General features: G+C 44.6%; 1 protein-coding gene across 9 annotated transcripts in view; it reads right to left on the bottom strand.

Moving 5' to 3' along the window:
* RAD51B (RAD51 paralog B) overlaps positions 1 to 18,703 on the bottom strand; it is a 708,971-nt gene that overhangs the window by 122,983 nt on the left and 567,285 nt on the right. For 6 of the 9 annotated variants that reach the window (XM_021099931.1, XM_021099936.1, XM_021099934.1 and 3 more), the window contains 2 exons: positions 13,501 to 13,579; positions 2,890 to 6,894 (listed from right to left, as the gene is read on the bottom strand). In XM_021099931.1, the coding sequence (XP_020955590.1) occupies positions 6,791 to 6,894; positions 13,501 to 13,579 (183 nt within the window). In that variant the 3' untranslated portion in view covers positions 2,890 to 6,790. The other 3 variants (XM_005656349.3, XM_021099939.1, XM_021099935.1) reach the window with 2 other exon arrangements.

Genomic DNA, 18,703 nt, shown 5'->3' with positions numbered 1-18,703 from the left:
TTTAGATCAAAATCTAATATTTTGCACTTCCACTTGCCTTCAATCACTTCTCCTCCATTACCTACTCCTCATTGCCCATCCCCAGAATTCTCACTTGGCGGTGGCCCTGGTTTTGCTGGATAAGCTTCTACAATCCCATCTCTGATTAGTAACTTGCTTATAACATACAACTAAAAGACAATGGGCGTGGAGTTGGGTACTTCTAGGTTAATTCAGAAGTGTTCACCTGTGGACTGATACGGAACACACACTTTTGAATCTTTACCAGGACTGCAGCACATCAACAGATGCACTTAGGGAGACAAAAGTTGGACTTTGCCATGATATGTACGCACATCCCAAGAAATCACTGCATAGCAGCGTCCAAGTTCAATAAAAGTAATTAACAATTTAAGATGCCTCACTAGAATTCCATGGGTGGTACCAGTTTGGCAGAGTTTCAACGCATGAATGCCACATGTGTCTTCTCTGCGAACATTCCCTGGGGCACTTTCCTGTGCAGGTATCTTCATTTTTAATAGCGGTGAAAAGAGAAGGCGGTGATGGACCCTCTACAGCCACTTCTCTCACTGGAAGATCAAACCACCTGTATTACTCTGGTGACTCTTTTGTGTGGAAAATACTGAGTTCCTATGATGTATAGTATTGTGCTGAGTACTTTAGCGAGGATGATGAAGAGAGGCTGTAATCTATATGAGCAGAAATACTACAGGGGTGAGGGGGAGAGAGGAAGGAGCAAGACTGTCTGGGTTTAAGGTCACATTCCATCACTATCTAGCAAGAGACTGAACTTTTCTGGCCTCGTTCGTCATCTGTGAAAGAGGAAGTCCCACTTGTGAGACTGAGAGGATGAGATGAGCCAAAGCACATACAGTGTGTGTGTGAGACACTGTGACACAGAGTATCGGCACAATGCTGAGGTCCCATCCTGGCAGCCTGGTTTGTGGTGAAAGGCCTGGTGACCTTGGAGCAGGAGGGCACAGGGATTGAGGTGTCTGTCAATCACTAGCTGTAGCACACTGTCTTACAGTTCCTGGGGGCGGGGGGAAAGAGCCTCAAGACAGGAGCCATTTAATCTTTGACATTCGAGATCAGGATCTGTTTTCCTCATATGGTTCTCAGACACTCCTGAGCGCCCTGTTTTAATGTGTGAACTGCTTAGCGTTTCTTTCTTGGTGGACAGCTAAAGTGGAGAGACTGAATTAGCAGTTACAGAGAACAAGATATCTGTCTCAACTTCCCAAATAGTCCCTGGCTATTGGAAATTAGCCAACTCATCTTCAAGAATTCATGGGAAATGTACATTTAATCAGCTGCAAAAATTCAGCTTGGTTTTCACAAATGTTCCATTGAAGACCACAAGCTCTCAAAAGGCACCTCAGTCAGAGGGAGACAAATGACCACAGTCTGGAAACTCTGTAGCCCCCACCTCTTCCAGGTCCATCAAAATCGTTCTCACCCTCCAATGCCCAGCTCTCCAGGAACACCTTCCCTGATTGACTCCAGCTGGATAAAATGTTCCCCCTTTGGTCCTTGTAGCCTGTGGCTTGGGTGGACATCTATATTTTATTCTGCTTTATATTATAGTTAGGAGAACGTAAGTCTTTTCCATTCCCTGTAATACACTGCCCATCACTTTTCTTTTCCTTTTTTTAGCTTTGCCTCGGCATTTGGTATATGTTCAACAAATTTTGAGTTGTTATAGGACTTTGTCATTCTTCACTGCCTGATACCTACTTTGTGTACAGTGCTCTTTTGGGCACTGACAGGAAAATAAGCTAGGATAAGTCTAGCCTCCAAGGCATTTAAAAACTTCTGAAGGGGGAGCAGGTACAGTGTGATTTACAGAGGACATCTTGAAGGTCACCAACAATTTGGGTCAAAGAGGTCCCAATGCCCAAGGCTGGGAAGATTCCATGCCTGGCTTTGAAGGGGCAGATTCCCCAGGCCTTGCACTGAACCCAGCCTCGAAGCTTCAGCTGGAAACCTATGGCAGTAGGAGGGGTTGGCTGGGTGTTCTGCTGGAAACAGATGAAATTATCCCATGGGTCACCAATTGATTTATTTGCTAATTGACTGGCCCAGCCTCGGGCTTTAAATCCAAAGAAATCATTTCATCCTTTATTAAATACTGCATGAATCTCACTCTTTGTTCTGCAGGGCCCTACACAATATACCAGTGAAACTTGAATTTACACCACAATAGGTGTACCGCTAATGACCTTCCAAATGCCACTAATACCATACATGTTCCGCTTCTCAGTTGGATCCGAACCTGTCAGTGAATTCTGAGCCCGTCGACCTCCCTCTGACACGAGAGCAGACCCACGCCCATGCCCGCCCCCAGCGCCCCCATCTTTCCATGATTTCATTTCTGAATCAGTTATTCTTTGGAGACCCCAATTCCTTTACACCTACTCTTTTTATTTGGTGGACAATACTTTATTCGGAAATGTTCCCTCCTGTAATTACAAATCCTGTTAGTCATCCTCCTCCTCTCCCCAGGGGGATTGTGGGCTTTAATTAATTAATGTGGTTAAACTGCTTTGAGGTGCCTAGTTGAAAGGTGCTATATAAGTGCAAATTATTATTATTATGGCTGTTGCCATCCCATGGAGGCAAAGCCTTCAGCCCCATGCATCTAGAGACCTGAACAAAGGCCTCTTCATCTTTACCTTCCCTGCTAGGCCTGAGACGGGCAGACTCAATGGTAAGGGAGGGAGGGGCAAATCTGTAACCATCTCAACAGCAATCAACTAATTAATCCCCATTATGTTGGCTTCCGTTTCCTTCTTCCAAGCAGCTTGGTCCTGTTTCATTTCACAAATCACGCCTCCACCAGCTCTAGACAAAGGTCATAGGGTCCCTATGGCCTCTGTTGGTCTAAAGGGAAAGAAAGAGAGAGAATGAGAGAGAGAAGGGGAGAGAAAGAATGGTTGAAAAAATGTTGCTGTCATGACATGCACGAACTTCTCACGAGCAGTCTAAATAAAACTCCTGACAGCTGTTCTCTGACACACATACCTGTCTATTAGCCAGGGAGCCAATGGCCTCGCAAACCAGAGACACCCAGAAACCTAGCACAGGTGTGGGCTAAGGCCCCACAGCCCTGGCTTGACTGCTGATGGCTAGAGACAAAAGGGGAGCCTTTCTGGGCTGGGTGGGAAGAGGTCATCCAAAGACTCGGGGGCCTCCCTTCAGCTTCCTCCACTACCCCCAGGTTTCCCCTGAGAAAGCCAGCTGCCATCTGCAGCCAGGAAGCCCTCACAAAGACTGGGGGCCATGATTTAGATGTTTCGTGCTACACCTAGCACACCCCAGCCGTTAACAAATGCCCTGGACTTCCACGGTGATGGTAGCCATTGAAAGCAGCCCGGTGGGGGAGACTTGGCCTCTCGAGGGGATGCTGCTGACCAAAACGCTCCTGACAAGGTTGTGCCTCAGACCCTTTGTTAGCGTGGACGTGGGTGAGCTTCAGGGGGTCATGTCTTCATCTGCCTCCATTTATCCTCCCTATTGAAGGGCTCCTTCAGGACATCGGTCAGTCTCTGTGGGAAGCGATTTGGAGAGCAACAAAAGAACTTGGGCCCTTTGGGGGGCCTTCAGAATTCAGCAAACATCTGGACACGGAAGGCCAGGTTCTCAAGCAATCTAGCTGGGGAGACGTCAAAAGAGAGAAAGAGCCGTGTGCGCAATGCAAGCTCTTAGTTCTGTGGCGACATGTGTTGTGGAAAGACACAGACGCCCCAGTAGGTGGAGAGAAGGCTTTTTCAAAAGCTCCCCTATTTGTCAGTTTTTGTGAGTGCAGTGTACTCTTTGTCAGGTCTCATGGCATGTGTGAGGAAACAGAAGTTTCACATGGCTGGGGAGCCTGTGATGGATGGCCTGATTCTATATGTACCACGAATGACCCAAGGTTGCATAAGCCTGTCCTGGGAATTGTTGTTAAGCATTTCTGCTATCCTTGAGGCTTGCAAAGTACTTTCCGGTCAAGGTGATTTGTTGGATTCTCATCATGAGCACATTTTAATTGACCAAAAAATGAAGTACTGAGGCTAAGTGATTGACATTTCATCACATGATAAGATTCAGGATCTGAACTCTTGACTCTCAGTGTTCCTTTCATTGTTGAATCAATCCATTTAGAACACATTAGTCAGCATGATTCAACATTAGTCACATGGCACTAATCAGCATTCCCCAGCGTGCCCAAATCTATTCTCAAACGGCAAAAGAAACTGGCCTCTGTCAAGAGACAATGGAATGTCCTTTTTGTCAGTATTCAGGAGCTGACATCCAGTTCAAGTCCCATGTACTCTCAGGGACCTTCCTTAGTCATCCAAGATGGATTGAGTCTATTTCCTCTATCCTTTCAAATCCCATTGTTTGAACCTTAATAATACGTGTGATAGTTTGCTTTTTTTTTAGCCGCACCCATGGTGAGCCAGGGATTGAACCTGTGCCATAGCAGCGTCTTGAGCCACAGCAGTGACAACACCAGATCCCTAACTCACTGAGCTACCAGTAAACTCTATGTGACAGTTCGCTTTTGACTAAACTTATTTTGTTTTTGAGCTAACTAGATTTTGAGCTACTTAGAAAAAAAGAATCACTTTTTTCACCCTATATTCCCTGAGCACCACAGTTCATAAACAATAAATGTTCAAGAAATACCTGCTTAACGAACGCACTAAAATGGAGCTTAAGTCTTATTCCAGAAAGAACTCCAAGTCCTTTTGGAAGAGGTTTTCAAAGAAAATCAACAACCTGAATTGATTTAACATCTTTTGGTATTATTATCTGGACATTTTCACAAATGCAAATTATTAACTCTGCAAAGATAGCCAAATGGCTTCCTGGTTTTAAAAGAGGAGTGTGGATCTAGTCTAACAGTAGTCTAGGCCTTGGATTAAAAATTTTTCTCAATATAACCTTATTCTTATGGAAATTTTATTCCTTTTTTTTTTTTTTAAGTGGAGACAGGAAAAAATATTTTGGAAAAAAAAATGTGTTTGGCCTATGACTTTCGAACAAAATTCACACCCTGCTTTGTGCTATAAGCACTAGTAGCACTTGTTCAAATATCTTTCTTACATAGTGCACAATAGTGAAACACATACTAAAGTTGCGGCTTGAGCGAGATTCTGTTTTGGGTGGGAGACCAAGATTTCTGGATACTGATCCTTGGTGGCCTTACTGACTGATACTCTGCTCTTCTGCTCTAGATTCTACTAAAGAAGGTCCTGATGGCATTTTAAACATACAATATTTATGTTGCATTTCAATATTATGCAACAAGCTTAGTCCCTAAGGTCTGTACTATTGTACCCTGGAGCCTAATCTCTGTAACTAAGCTCCTCTGAAAGAGATGTGTTACTGAATATTCATCTCCCCATCTCTTTCATGATCATACAACTCCCATAATGTACCACCCAGATTAACAACTATATCTTCCAGTCTTTCTGTCCATATAGCTATAGATTGGCAGAAATAACGTGTATAAGTCTGGATAATATCCTTAAAGGAAGGGGTGGCCCTTTCCTGCCGCCAAATTGCTACCCTACACAACTCCTGCTACTTGGATGGAGGACAGGATACTGAACCATTTTGGACCATGGCAATAAAGGCAATGATGGAGCAGTGAGCTAAGAGCCGCAATCCCTGGACCAACATATGGGGCCAAGGCGCCACACCAGCTCTGGACTGCATTCTTCCATGATGCTATGTGAGAAAGCTATCAACCTCTATCTTATACACCACTGTTAATCTAGGTTGTGATTCCACCCAGCCAATCTTATAACCCAACCATACTTAGGAAGTTTCTTGAGGGATCATTATATGAATGTGATTGATCCATCTTAGCTTAGAATTTCAGGATTCAAAATTCAGGATGGGCCTAGAGTCTCCCAACAGAGGCTTGTGAAGCCTGAGAGGTAAGTCGTCACGGACTGCCGTGATGGAAGATGAGGGGGCTCAAACTCATTTCTGACTTTATAAAATCTTAGGAGCCCAGGCTGAGGGCTTGGAAAGGGCTACAAATACAATTTTGAAGCAGGGAACATCACTTCACCTTTCTGGAACTCAGCTCCCTCACCTGAAAATAAGGATGATGAATGGAACAAAAACATCCCTTTCCGGGAAGGGTATATAGTTAACTTTAGGAGGAGTGAAGTAATTTTTGTCAGTTAATCATGGAAGCATAGGCACAAAGCACATGCATTGTGCAGAAGATCCTCCTAGATGCTATAGGCAGCTTGCATCCCAATGGCAGAGGCACAAAAGGGATCCATGATGAATACATAAGAAGATTGCCCATGGAAACATGACAATAAACTTATAATTATACACGGCTACACAGGAATTGGTCCACTACCTCCAGTAGAAGTGTAAATTGGCAAACCTCTTTGGAGAGCAATTTGGGAATACAGAGTAAAGAGAAACATATGCATCCCCATTCTACTTTTTGATATAGACTGGAGAAACCCTCACACCTGCACACCGAGAAACGAGTGCAACCAGATTCACTGAGTTAACAAATAATCAAAATTTCCTCCAGTAAGGGAATGGGTGACATGTGGTATATTCATGCAATGGATAAAATAAAAGAACATGATCTACGTGTATCGACACGGATATGCTGCAAAAACACGATGCGAAGGGGAAAAAGCCAGTTGCGGAATGATGTGAACAATAAGCCATTTATGCACGTCCAGGATGCGCTCCTAACAAATATGATGTTTGGGTTCACATATATGTGGGAAAGTTTTTCAGAATCGGGTAGGGATATGTATCAAACCCTGGGGGGCTTTTGGTGTTTGTGGAGGAGCATAGGGGTGAGAGAGGAGGGAGTAGGATGAGGTGCGACGGAATTTTGAATTTTGGCAAGTTTTATTCCTGTAATTAAAAAAAAAATCTGAAATTAGGAGTTTGGGATTAACATATACATACTGCTTGCTATATATGAAAGAGATAAACAGCAAGGACCTACTATATAGCACAGGGAACTATATTCAATATCTTGTGATTACCTATGGTGGAAAAGAACATGCAAAGTACATATATGCCAATATGAAAAGTATATATATTAATATGCAAAGAATATAAAAAGTATATATATATACACACACACATATATATACATATATATATATACACCTTTTCTTTGGCCACACCAGCAGCATATGCAAATTCCTGAGCCACGGATCGAACCTTTAGCACAGACCTGAGCCACTGCAGGGATAATACCAGGTCCTTAACCCACTGTACCACAAGAGAACTCTTATATATAATTTATATATATATACACATATGCCCTAAATCATTTTTCAGTATATGTGAAACTAACGCAACATTGTAAATCAATCATACTTCAATTTTAAAAATTTGAAACAAATATCAAGATGTTAATGTGTTAATTCTGTGTGTTAGACTCATGGATTTTGCTGTATTATTTTCTGTACTGTTCCGTAGTTAAAATATATTTCCCACACTGGAAACAAACTCTCTCTGAGGCTAACAGCGAGAGTCAGAGGAGTGACAAAGCAGGGGGCCCGTGTGGGCCGATGTCATGGAAGGAGGGACAGGCAAGCGAATGCTGAACGAGAAGAAGAGCCTCTGCAACTGGCAGTCCTGCCCCCTCTTCCTGGGGAAGTGCCTCACTGAGAAGCAGGCCGAAGCAGCACAGGACAGGGTGACAGGCCCCCTCTGCCCCCTCTCTGTGGCGTGTGGGAGTGAGACATTCTGCTGCACAGACTCCCAGGACTCTCTGGCCAGGCCCCACAAACCTGCCAGGCTGTGCCTGGTGCGTGGATGATACTGACCAAGCAGACGCCTCCATACCTGGGTGGAAACAGATGGAGAATCTGCTGGTCACTTTGAGTCCACCAGGCAGAAACAGGGGCTCCTGATTCTAACTGAAATCAGATGAACTCAGATGGTGGTATTTGAGGGAAAAGAAGTTTTCAATGAATCACCAGCTGGCTCATGATGAAGAAAATGGGGTGGAAGAACCCAACCCAACTTTGTGACAACATGCTTCAAAAGCATGTGATCAAACAACCATTCTTGATTTTACAAGAAAGATAAGGCACATAGCTTTTTTAGCTCTTAAAAAAAAAAATCACTGTTTCTTTGCTTTCTGGTTTCTTCTGAGTCCCTATAGTAGGTGGTTGGAAAAGAGAAAACTAGCTTTGTTTCCAGAATCTTCTCCAGACCTATCTCAGGGTGTCCTGGGGTTCCCAGCCCTATCCCCAAGTTTATTCTGCTCATAGAATGAATAAGCAATGAGATCCTGCTATATAGCACAGGGAACTATATCCAATCACTTGTGATAGAACATGATAGAAGATAATACGAGAAAAGGAATGTATATATATGTATGACCGGGTCAATTTGCTGTACAGATGAAATTGCCAGAACATTGTAAATCAACTATTCCTTCATTTAAACAATATTTAAAAACCCCTAAACTAGTAGAGAACAGCATCAGAATCCAGATTCAACCTGCCTTACCTGGTCCTGATTTAAAATATATATATATATATATTTATATAAAAGCAAACAATTCTGTCCTGTTGAGAAACTAGTCCATTGTCTTCTGCCACGGTGAAAACAACTTGGTTTTTGTTCTTGAAAGGCTTCCTAGTTTCCTGAGGAAGAGTACAGGGCAAAGGAAGTGTGAACAAGGAGAAGCCTGCCGAGTCCACGGCTGCCTTTTCCCAGGCCAAAGCATCCTAGAATACCTGCTTCTTCACCAAGTCCCCAGACCTTTACTGCCAGGAGTCCCATGAAAGCCAGGATGGCTCCGGGAAAGCCAGGCCCTGGGTTTTCCCTGGGCTGCCTGCAGCATCAACAATAGCCTGGCTGCTTTCAGGTATAGAATCTTTATTCTTGGCCCTGACGCAGAGGCCCAGGGGCCCCAGCTGTGTTCTGGGTGGCACAACATGTGCGTGCTGGGGAAGCAAAGGATAGCACCAGAACAGATGTGGCTCAAGTTGGAGCTCACGGTACCTGCTCCCTTTGCTTCTGAGGACCCAGTCCATGAAAGCCCGTTCCCAGAGCCAAGTCCTGCTTTCCCCCTCTGCTAGGTCTCGCCACCACTTAGCCTCCCTCTGGGCTGGTCAACCCTCTAAGCTTTCCCACTCAGTCAGCACTGGGATTTCATGGTGAACTCTGAGAACAAAAGGAAAAATGGATGAATGGGAGCTTCTCCGACACCCCTCCACCTTCCCCACTTCGGTTGCACAAAATAGTTGACCTCTCCCTCTGCTGGGACCTGGCCCCTCTGAGACCGAACCATCAGGAAGCTGGGGGCTGTGAGATCCTTCTCTGTTGGGACCCAAATATTTCCAGGGGCTGGGGCCCAAGTACTTCCAGAGGCTTGGGTTCAACCAGGAGAGGCCAGGATCTGGGACCAGTTGGAGACAGACAAAGAAGATGTAAACAGCCTTGTATCACCATGGTAACAGCCTGAGCCAGGCGGCCTCCTGAAGATGCTGGGAGAATGGGCTTCCTTTCTTTTTCTTTTTCTTCTTTTTCTCTCTCTCTCCCTCTCTCTCTCTCTCTCTTTTTTTTTTCCAAAGGAGAATAGTTCCGCTTTCTATTTTACTACAACAATAGCACGGACTGGCTCCTTCAAGTGTTTCAAAAAGCAGCCTGAGAAATCTCTAACCAGGCCCCTCTGTCTCTCCAGCCTGCCGTTTTATTGTCCCTCCCATCCCAGCGAACAAAGGGGCAGGAAGGGTACGAGGCCCCCAGTTGCCGGCTGTTCTCAGCATCCTAATCCTTGAGCACTGGTGAGGGGAATGGCCTGTGGAGCCGGTAAATCGAAGTCTGGCCTCACCTTTTATTTGCTCCCTCTGCTTCTGTACTCAGGAGCTCTCGTCAGGTATTATAAAACCTCCTGGCTAGCGGGCCGGTAGGAATCCTGGGGCTTGCCAAGGGGATAAAAGGCACCTAGGGATCATTCCCACGTTCACGAACAGCCCTGCCCCCCTCCCCCCCGGCAAACCCAGGGTAGCCTGTTTGGATTGCTCTTTCCTGCCACTCCAGGCAAAAGCTCCATTACAGAGACTGAATGTTGAGCCACGGTGCTGGGCTGGCAGTTTCCTGGGCAGTGGGTACCACAGGAGCTGCCCTCGCTCTTCCAGCTCTTCCCCCGCTCTGCCTCTGCATCCTTTAGACATGGATGCTGCCCCTCCTCTCACCCCCAGGCTGTAGGCACCCACCTCCACACCACCTGAGGACTACTGTGCCAGAGCAACCCCTCACACAAGAAGAGCTTCTGGGCCTTGCCTTCTGGTACCCTTCCAAGGTTATCACCCAGGGATCAAAGGTGTCTTTGCTTTCAACCTGGGGAATTGTGCAGGTGCGTTTTAGCACAGTCATCTGGTGAGATGGGGGGAAAAATAAGCTTTTATGTTCCAGTTGGTGGAGATCTCGAGGGTGCAACTCACTGAGCTGTAAGCGAAGGATAAGGACACATCTCCTAAGAGAATCAGGGAAAGCTGAAGTGGGAAGGCCTTTGGAGATCACCCAGGCCCAGGCCTACAACCCAAGGAAGAACAACATTTTGCACGGCTGTCCTCTCACACGAACTCATAATGCACGCACGCACACACAATCACACAAGAAATACTTCACGAAAACAGTGCAATGAAGCGGGCTATAATCTGTTATTTTCTATTCTTCTGTATTTCTTTTTTCTCTTTTACTGCTGGTTGTGGTGAGTCCTCAATTTTATTTCATGACCCACAAATGGATTGCAAAACAGTTTGCAAAGCCCTGAGTCCAGGTCAGCACGGTCTTTTTCAAGCTGACAAAACTAGAGTGCCAGAGATTTTTCTCAAGAACACTCCAGAGCTGGAATGGCAATCCAAGGTGGTTTCTCTAATAAAGGAGGGTTACCCATTTTTCTGAGGATCAGAGCTCCTGTTTGTTTTCCCAAAGTTCTGGAAGCACATGGCTAGAGGGGAGGGGATGCCCAGAGGTTTGTATTACGTGGCATTCCAGATAGGGGACAGAAGGGTTCTCTTGCCTCCAGAAAACCTCAGAGAAGGTGTAGCTTTGAAAGCAAATAGGCAAGCCCTGAGGTCTCCCAGACATTTTATTTATTTTTTTGTCTTTTGTCTTTTGTCTGCACCTATGGCATATGGAGGTTCCCAGGCTAGGGGTCTAATCAGAGCTACAACTGCTGGCCTACGCCAGAGCCACAGCAATGCAGGATTCAAGCCGTGTCTGCAATTTACACCACAGCTCATGGCAACACCGGATCCTTAATCCACTGAGCGAGGCTAGGGATCGAACCCGCAACCTCATGGTTCCTAGTTGGATTCGTTTCTACTGCGCCACGATGGGAACTCCTCCCAGACATTTTTTATTTCTGGTTGGGCTGCTTGCATCATTGGACACTTTCTTGAATGTTTCTCTTTCCTGAACACACAGCCCCAGGTCAGCCTCCTTTAGAAATCCACTTGCTCTGGTTTTCCAACTTTTTTTTTTTCTTTTCTTTTCTTTTTAGGGCTGCACCTGTGGCATATGGAAGTTCCCAGGCTAGGAGTTGAATCACAGCTGTTGCCGCAGCCATGGCAACACCGGATCTAAGCCACATCTGCAGCCTACGCTGCAGCTTGTGGCAATGCCGGATCCTTAACTCCCTGAGCAAGGGCAGGGATCGAACCCTCATCCTCATGGATACTAGTCAGGTTCTTACCCTACGGAACCACAATGGGAACTCCCCAACTATCTCTAATAGTCTTTCTTTGCAGTTTTTTAACCTCTACCAATCATTGTAGTTTCAGTTTCTTCTTTCCCTAAACAACTTCCTCCTTCCAGTCAAAATCATGATCTTAGCAACGAGAGTCTGAAATGCAACTCTGCGAATCTTGTCGCCACAAATATTATCCTAAAATGTATGCAAATAAGACCAGGCTCTCAAAGTGTTATTTTACCAGAATGCCCACTGATGGGGCTTCAGGCACCATATTAAGGCTCTTCATGCAAGCCATCTGGGCAGAACTGGCTCTTTTCCTCCTGAAATTATCTTGTAATCTTTCAGAGAATTTCTTGAAATCTTCATCTAAACTTGCTATTTACTAGACTTCTAATCTTTTAAGAAAGGCTCTAAAAATGAAAAGCCAAAGGGCACACTGTGCACTGGGTAAATACGAGGCCAGCTTTCTGATTGCTTATTACTTATACACCCTTAGAGAGTCTCTAACAAAGGGGCCTGCTGTTTGCTTTGCTTAATCTGGTCTTAAAATCTCTGCTTCTTTGTCAGAAAACAATATTTGCAATTGTAAAAAAAATATTTACCAAGGAACTTGGATAGCATAAGTCAAAGGCTAAGAGCCAAAGGTCAGTAGTTCTTACTCCCAAACTTCCCTGGGCCCGAGTCCCTGCTGTGGAGCTCAGCTACACCAAACAAGCCTGCTGCTTTCTGGGCCCATTACGAAGTGGACATTTTAAAAGGACAGGAAAGGGGAGGCTGCAGCCCGCTCCTCAATCAGAAGCATGAACCACCCAGCCTGCCCCACAAGGTCTTTGCGATGCAGTCTGTCTCTATGGGGTTCTCGCAAGGACTCGCCCTGTTTTACAAACTCGGGAAAATACTCAGCTTACAAAATCCTAAAGGGCAGATGGTCCTCCCCTGGGCAGCTATGATTTTGTGCTTCTCCTGCAGTTCGGGCCAGATGTGCGGCTATGCAGGAGGGTAGGGCCTCCTGCCTGACAGTGGGGACCCTCATTCATCTACAGAGCAGTGCTGGACATCTGACCCTGTAGGCTAAGCTCAAGGGGGGTTGCATTTACCCTCTCACGTTCATTGTTTTCTGCAGACCTGCCCTCGGATGCCTTTCCTAACCACCCAAGGATCCAACATCTGGGAATGATGACTCTCAATCCACTTTCTCCCATTTGCTGGATTAGTTCTAGATTGTGGCCTTTGGGGTGGGGTGGGATGGGGGCTCTACCATGAGCCAAAACTTGGGCCTGTGTCACAAAGCACAGGCCTGTAAGGCCTGGGCCCCAGTGGGTATGTGAGCACAGCAGGAAGAAATGGAGGAAGCAGGAGGCCGAGGAAGCAGGGCTCACGGAGCCCCAGAAGTTGCCGGCCCCAATGGTTCTTCAGCCCGCTAAGGGAGAGGGCTCTGCGGCAGTGCTGGGTCCTCCACACTGGGTCAGAGACTGACCGCCTGGTCCCTCACCCCATGGGATCTGCACAGAGGACAGGGAGGTGGCAGTTTCTAGACTGCCCAATTTGCCCTGGCTCTTCAGTTTTCTTACTCTGTTAGGAAATTCTGTCCCCCACCTCCACCTCTGTCCAATTCTTGCTACAAATGCCAATCTCTTTTATTTTAGGTGATATATCACTGGCCAACTCTTCTTGGCCTTGGATTCTGTCCTGAAGGAGCTTCTATCAGGAGCCCAGCAGTAATTATCACCCATAGTGGGCAGCACTAAGCATAATCGGCTCAAAGAAATGGCTTCATCCAAGGATCTTACCTTGAAGAACCAGGCCTTCCTTCTCGATGGTGTAGACGAATGTGGTGAAGGGCGCCAGAGGGGACTTGGCAACGAGAATCTGCACAGAAAGCATAGTTGCTCTGGATTAGTCCTGAGGAAATATCAGAGATGAGCCTCTGGGCACTCCTCTTCCCACTCCGAGGCAAAATGGTAACCTGTGACTACAAACTGTGAGGCTGATGTATTTTTAATTATTTTCAAATCAGATGAGTGTTATGCCTTCAATCAACTGATCACCTTGGGAAGCTGTACATTGATTCCAACTATTCTACCACTGAATGTCGCATTCTCGAGCCAGTTCCAGACATGGTTCCTTTTTACAGCTCATGCTTAAACAGCTACTTTTCTGCCCACAGATATATTTACCCTGCTTCTCTCATTTTATTCATACATTTAGCTATTTTATTAAAGAAATTTCAAATCTACCCTTAAAGGATAAAGATTTAATATCATTGCAAATGTTCAAAATAACTTGCTACACTGGGAGCTAGACCTAGTCACTTATAATGGAGCCTGATGGAGGATAATGTGAGAAAAAGAACGTATGTGTGACTGGGTCACTTTGCTGTACAGGAGAAAATTGACAAAACACTGTAAGCCAGCACTAATGGAAAAAATAAAAATTGTTAAAACAAAACAAAACAAAACAACTTGCTAAAGGCAGGGCCATGGCAGGTCACTTTGTTGATCCCAACTCTTCACCAAGTTGCTATTCAGACCCTTGGCCGCGTGACCACCTTCTCTCTTACTTGAAGTGTCGAGTATTTCCCATGGCCATGCGACTTGCTTTGAATAATAGGTTGTTCCAGTTCTTAGCCAAGGCCTCAAGGAGCCTCACATAACTCCCCTTGTTTCCTTATGCTTCTGCTATTGCCAAACAAAAATGTGTTCAAGCTAATCTGCCAGCTCAGAAGGAGATGGGAGAGGGGGAGAGATGGACTGGGAGCTTGGGACTGGCACATACACACTATTGTATGTGGAATGGACGATCAACAGGGACCTGCTGTGTAGCACAGGGAAATCTACTCAGTGTTCTGCGATAGCCTGTATGGGAATGGATGGATGTATAGGTATAGCTGAATCACTTTGCTGTACAGCAGCAATGAACACAACACTGTAAACCAACTATACTTCAATAGAACTAAATTTTAAAAAACTGTTAAAGTATAGCAATATCAATGGTACTGCAATAGAAAATATTTGCTGAAAAATAAGGGAATATTAAATTTAAAAAAAGGGGGGGTGAGAGAAGGAGGATGAAGGACACCTGACACAGAGCGCTGGCCAGCCAGGCCCAGTCTAAGGAGCCGACCTCCAGGAGATCCATGTACTCATTAGTTAAATGCTTATAACTGTATGTATGCCTCTGAGATTTTGATGTGGTTGTCATGAAGCCTTGCTGCAGTGAGAAATGATGATATACCAGCTAACCTAGCATATCAGAGAAATTCTGAGCAATGGTATTCTCCCAAGAAGATACCTATTTTAAAGGGGACGGTCATTTGGTCATTAAAAAAATGACTGTCATTAACACCCATGATCACACTTCATAGGGGCCCACAGAACCTCTAAGGACTGGCAGAATTATTGTACTACAACATTTATTCTGGAGCTCCCATTATGGCTCAGCAGTAACGAACCTGACTAGTATCCATGAGGATGCGGGTTCCATCCTTGGCCCTGCTCAGTGGGTTAAGGATCCAGCATTGCCACGAGCTGCAGTTAGGTTGCAGATGTGGCTCAGGTCTGGTGTGGCTGTGGCAGTGGCATTGGCCAGCAGCTGCAGCTCTGATTTGCCCCCTAGCCTGGGAACTTCCATATGCCACCGTGCAGTCCTAAAAAACACATACATAAAAATTCTCCTGAAGGAAGATGAATATCAGTTTCCTGTTTTACAAATTAACATCATCAAAAAAACAGTAACAGTGTGCCACAGAGCCACTTTGGTAATCAGGGAGGCAGGGGAAAAGGAAGAAATAATTTCAAATAACCAAAAGGCTTACATGGACTATCTCCATCTATCTCAATTCGACAATCATTTACTAACTGTCAGCTCTGAGAAATGGTGGGATAAAATGGCGAAGAATCACAGGTTGCAGTGGTGGAGTTTGAATGTGGGTTCTTCCATGGATCAGCTGGGTGCCCATGGCAAGGCCTGCGATTTTCCCCTAGGAACCACCCTTCTTCATCCTTTTAGTTAACAGCTCCCCAGGTTTCAACATTTTTCTGCCTCTTTTGCAACTACGTGTGGCTATGTGGCTAAGCTTAGACTAATAGAGTGTGAGTACAAGTGACAGTGAGAGCTTCTGGATTATAAGGACATCATAGGCTCTTCCCTTTCCCTTTCCCTCTTCCCAAGGGCAGGAACCGGCTTCACCAACATCCTGGGGGGTGATGAAGCAACAATGGGGGAAGGAAGCTGGGTGGCCTCATAAATCATCAAAGCCTCCCACCTGGGGTCTCCTGTCCACCTCAGTACAGAGCCACTTGTCTGAACCACCATATTTCCGATGTCTTTGTTACTATGGCGTAGCCTGAATTCTAACCAATACTGTGGTTCTAGGTAGTCTCACCTTTTAGAGTCTCAGTTTCCTTACAGGTAAAATGGGGATAAAAACACCCACCTAAATGAGATAATTTTGAGGCTCGAATTAAGTTTACAAAATGTCTGTCACTGTGTCAAACTAAGAACATTTCTAACCAACTCACCGCCTACGTTTCCCAAGGACCATCCATCCTTTAACTTTCACCAAAACCCAGTACACTTTGCTTTCACCAGAAGGATTCAACTCAAGTTGAATCTCAGTTTTTACGACTGCTTTAAAGTTATCCATATATACTTGCTCATCACTCTCCGAATCAATAAATAGACAGTATAGGTGGGCATTTACATCTTCATGGCAAAAACATCTCACCCTGAAAATTAAGGTAGAACTTTTCCGACAGAGAGGGTTTAGGGATAGTTCAATGCAAGTGAATGGATGCCCCTTGGCAGGGAACTGGCATGGGGGAGGAGAAGACAGTGCTTCCCAAGCTTTAGTGTGGTGTGAATCATCTGCAGGTCCTGCTGACATGGAGATTCTAACTCATGAGGTTCTGAGTGGGGCCTGAGGGTCTTCCTTTCTAGCAAGCTCCTAGGAGATGCTAATGCAGTGGTCCATAGACCACATTCTGAATAACCAGGTTCAGAAAATTAGCCTGACTGAAGATCCTGAGATGGAGAAGCAAGAGATGGGAGTCCTGGAGTCAGTTGGAAAGCTATTGTGATCATTCAGGGATGACAGGACAAGAGCCTAAACCAAAGGTGTGTCAAAAGAAATGGGAAAAAAAGAAATGGAGAAGAGAAATATACATGTTTTAGATCAAAGAACAATTGAAATAAACATATCCCCAAACTCAGATCTTTATTGCCTGCATGAAAAAATTAGACACGAGACCCAAAAGATATTAATTAATAGTGTTTGATAAAGTATCATCCTATATTTTTGAAATTTTATTTTATAGACTACAGAATCTGAGACTCAGATAAAAAGTGTAATGCAATAAAAGACATCTGGGCCTAAGCCTTTTAGCTCAGTGGCGCTACCTCCACCATCTGATGGCTTCCTCTTCCAGGGAGCACACGTCCACTCTGTGAACAAGCCCAGAGCCCCAGCCACAAAGACCTCATGTGAAGGGACCTCACACCTGGAAGAACCTCCCTTTCAGGGTATCATGGGGTTGGGACAGGGTATTGATTAATACCCTCTCCCTCCCAAGCAGTGTTTAAAATGGGTTATCAAAAGGATGACTATAGGCAGTTAGAAGGAGGAAGTGATCAGTTATGTCAGATGAATCCTACTTCCTTTTGGGAAGGAAAGAATTTCCAGACTGATAGAAAGAACTTCCAGACCAATAGATCAGAGAAGTACCACCAGCATGTACTATTTAATTTTCAGCAAAAAAAAAAAAAAAGTAGCAAATTCTCAATAGCCTCCCGGATAAAGTGGAGACAATTTGGGCTAGATGCTAATATTATTAAGTGGATTTGAAAGTCACCAAAAGATCATTTGCAATCTGGTGAGGGGGTAACAACCTCTAGTAGAATGACCTGGATTCTACCCTTGGTCCTATCATATTCAACAGTGTCCCTGGGTAAGGACACTGATGTATTCAACCACATCCTTATAAAACTTTTGGGATCCAGTGGGGAATGGAATTGACAAAAACTGTTACCCTAATACAGTTTGTATCCTAAAGGAGGCAGAAAATAATAAACAAAATGAATAGGTAGTGAAATATATGGCATGTTAGATGATTATACATGCTATGGAGGAAAAAAAAGCAGAAAGAATATAGGACATGTACTGGATCAAAAGAGGGGGTCAATTTAAAATAAAATAGGACCTCACTGAAAAGGTATAATTTGGATTTGTGGCTGATGTAACTAAACCCATTGATGGGATGCTGAATATGGTTACAGAAGACCAAAAATGTAGAGGAAGAGTTAATGTAGTAGATTAGACAATCATTATATGAAAACAAATTTCAGTTTGGTTAGAATGTTGGGATAAATCCTACAAGTCTTAGGACACAATTTTATTGAAATATATGTAAGGCCTTGTCCTTAAGAAAAGAGGACCAAGTATTGGTTGCAGAATGGGGAAGATGAGGTTTAATATTCAGAAAATGAGTTAGGTATTAGTTCACCACAGATCAGTACCAGTTGGCGGTGAGATGTGGTTTGCAAAAAATCTAGTGTGATCTAAATATAGATCAATGGAGACATAGTATCTAAAACAAGGGAAGTATCTAGAACAAGGACCTGCTCTTCTCATTCGGCAAACTATGCAGGGTGCAATGTTTTTCGATTGGAGCCCAAATTCCTACTGGGAAACAAACAAGAGAACAGTTGGAGGTTGCTTCCATGTTTGGCTACCCTAAATAAGCAACCTAAATGTCTACTGACAGAGGAATGGACAGAGAAGATGTGGTACATATATACAATGGAATATTAGTCAGTCATTAAAAAAAGAATGAAGTAACGCCATTTGGGGCAACATGGATGGACCTAGATGTTAGCATGGTAAGTGAAGTTAAGTCAGATAGAGAAAGACAAATATCATATGTTATCACTTATAAGTGGTGGAATCTAATAAAAATGATACAAAAGAACTTATTTATAAAACAGAAACACACTCAC

The sequence above is a fragment of the Sus scrofa genome, chromosome 7 (genome assembly GCF_000003025.6).
Source record: "Sus scrofa isolate TJ Tabasco breed Duroc chromosome 7, Sscrofa11.1, whole genome shotgun sequence".
NCBI classification, from domain to species: Eukaryota; Metazoa; Chordata; class Mammalia; order Artiodactyla; family Suidae; genus Sus; species Sus scrofa.
The sequence above is the reverse complement of the archived record's forward strand: the minus strand, read 5'-3'. Positions and strand labels throughout refer to the sequence as shown.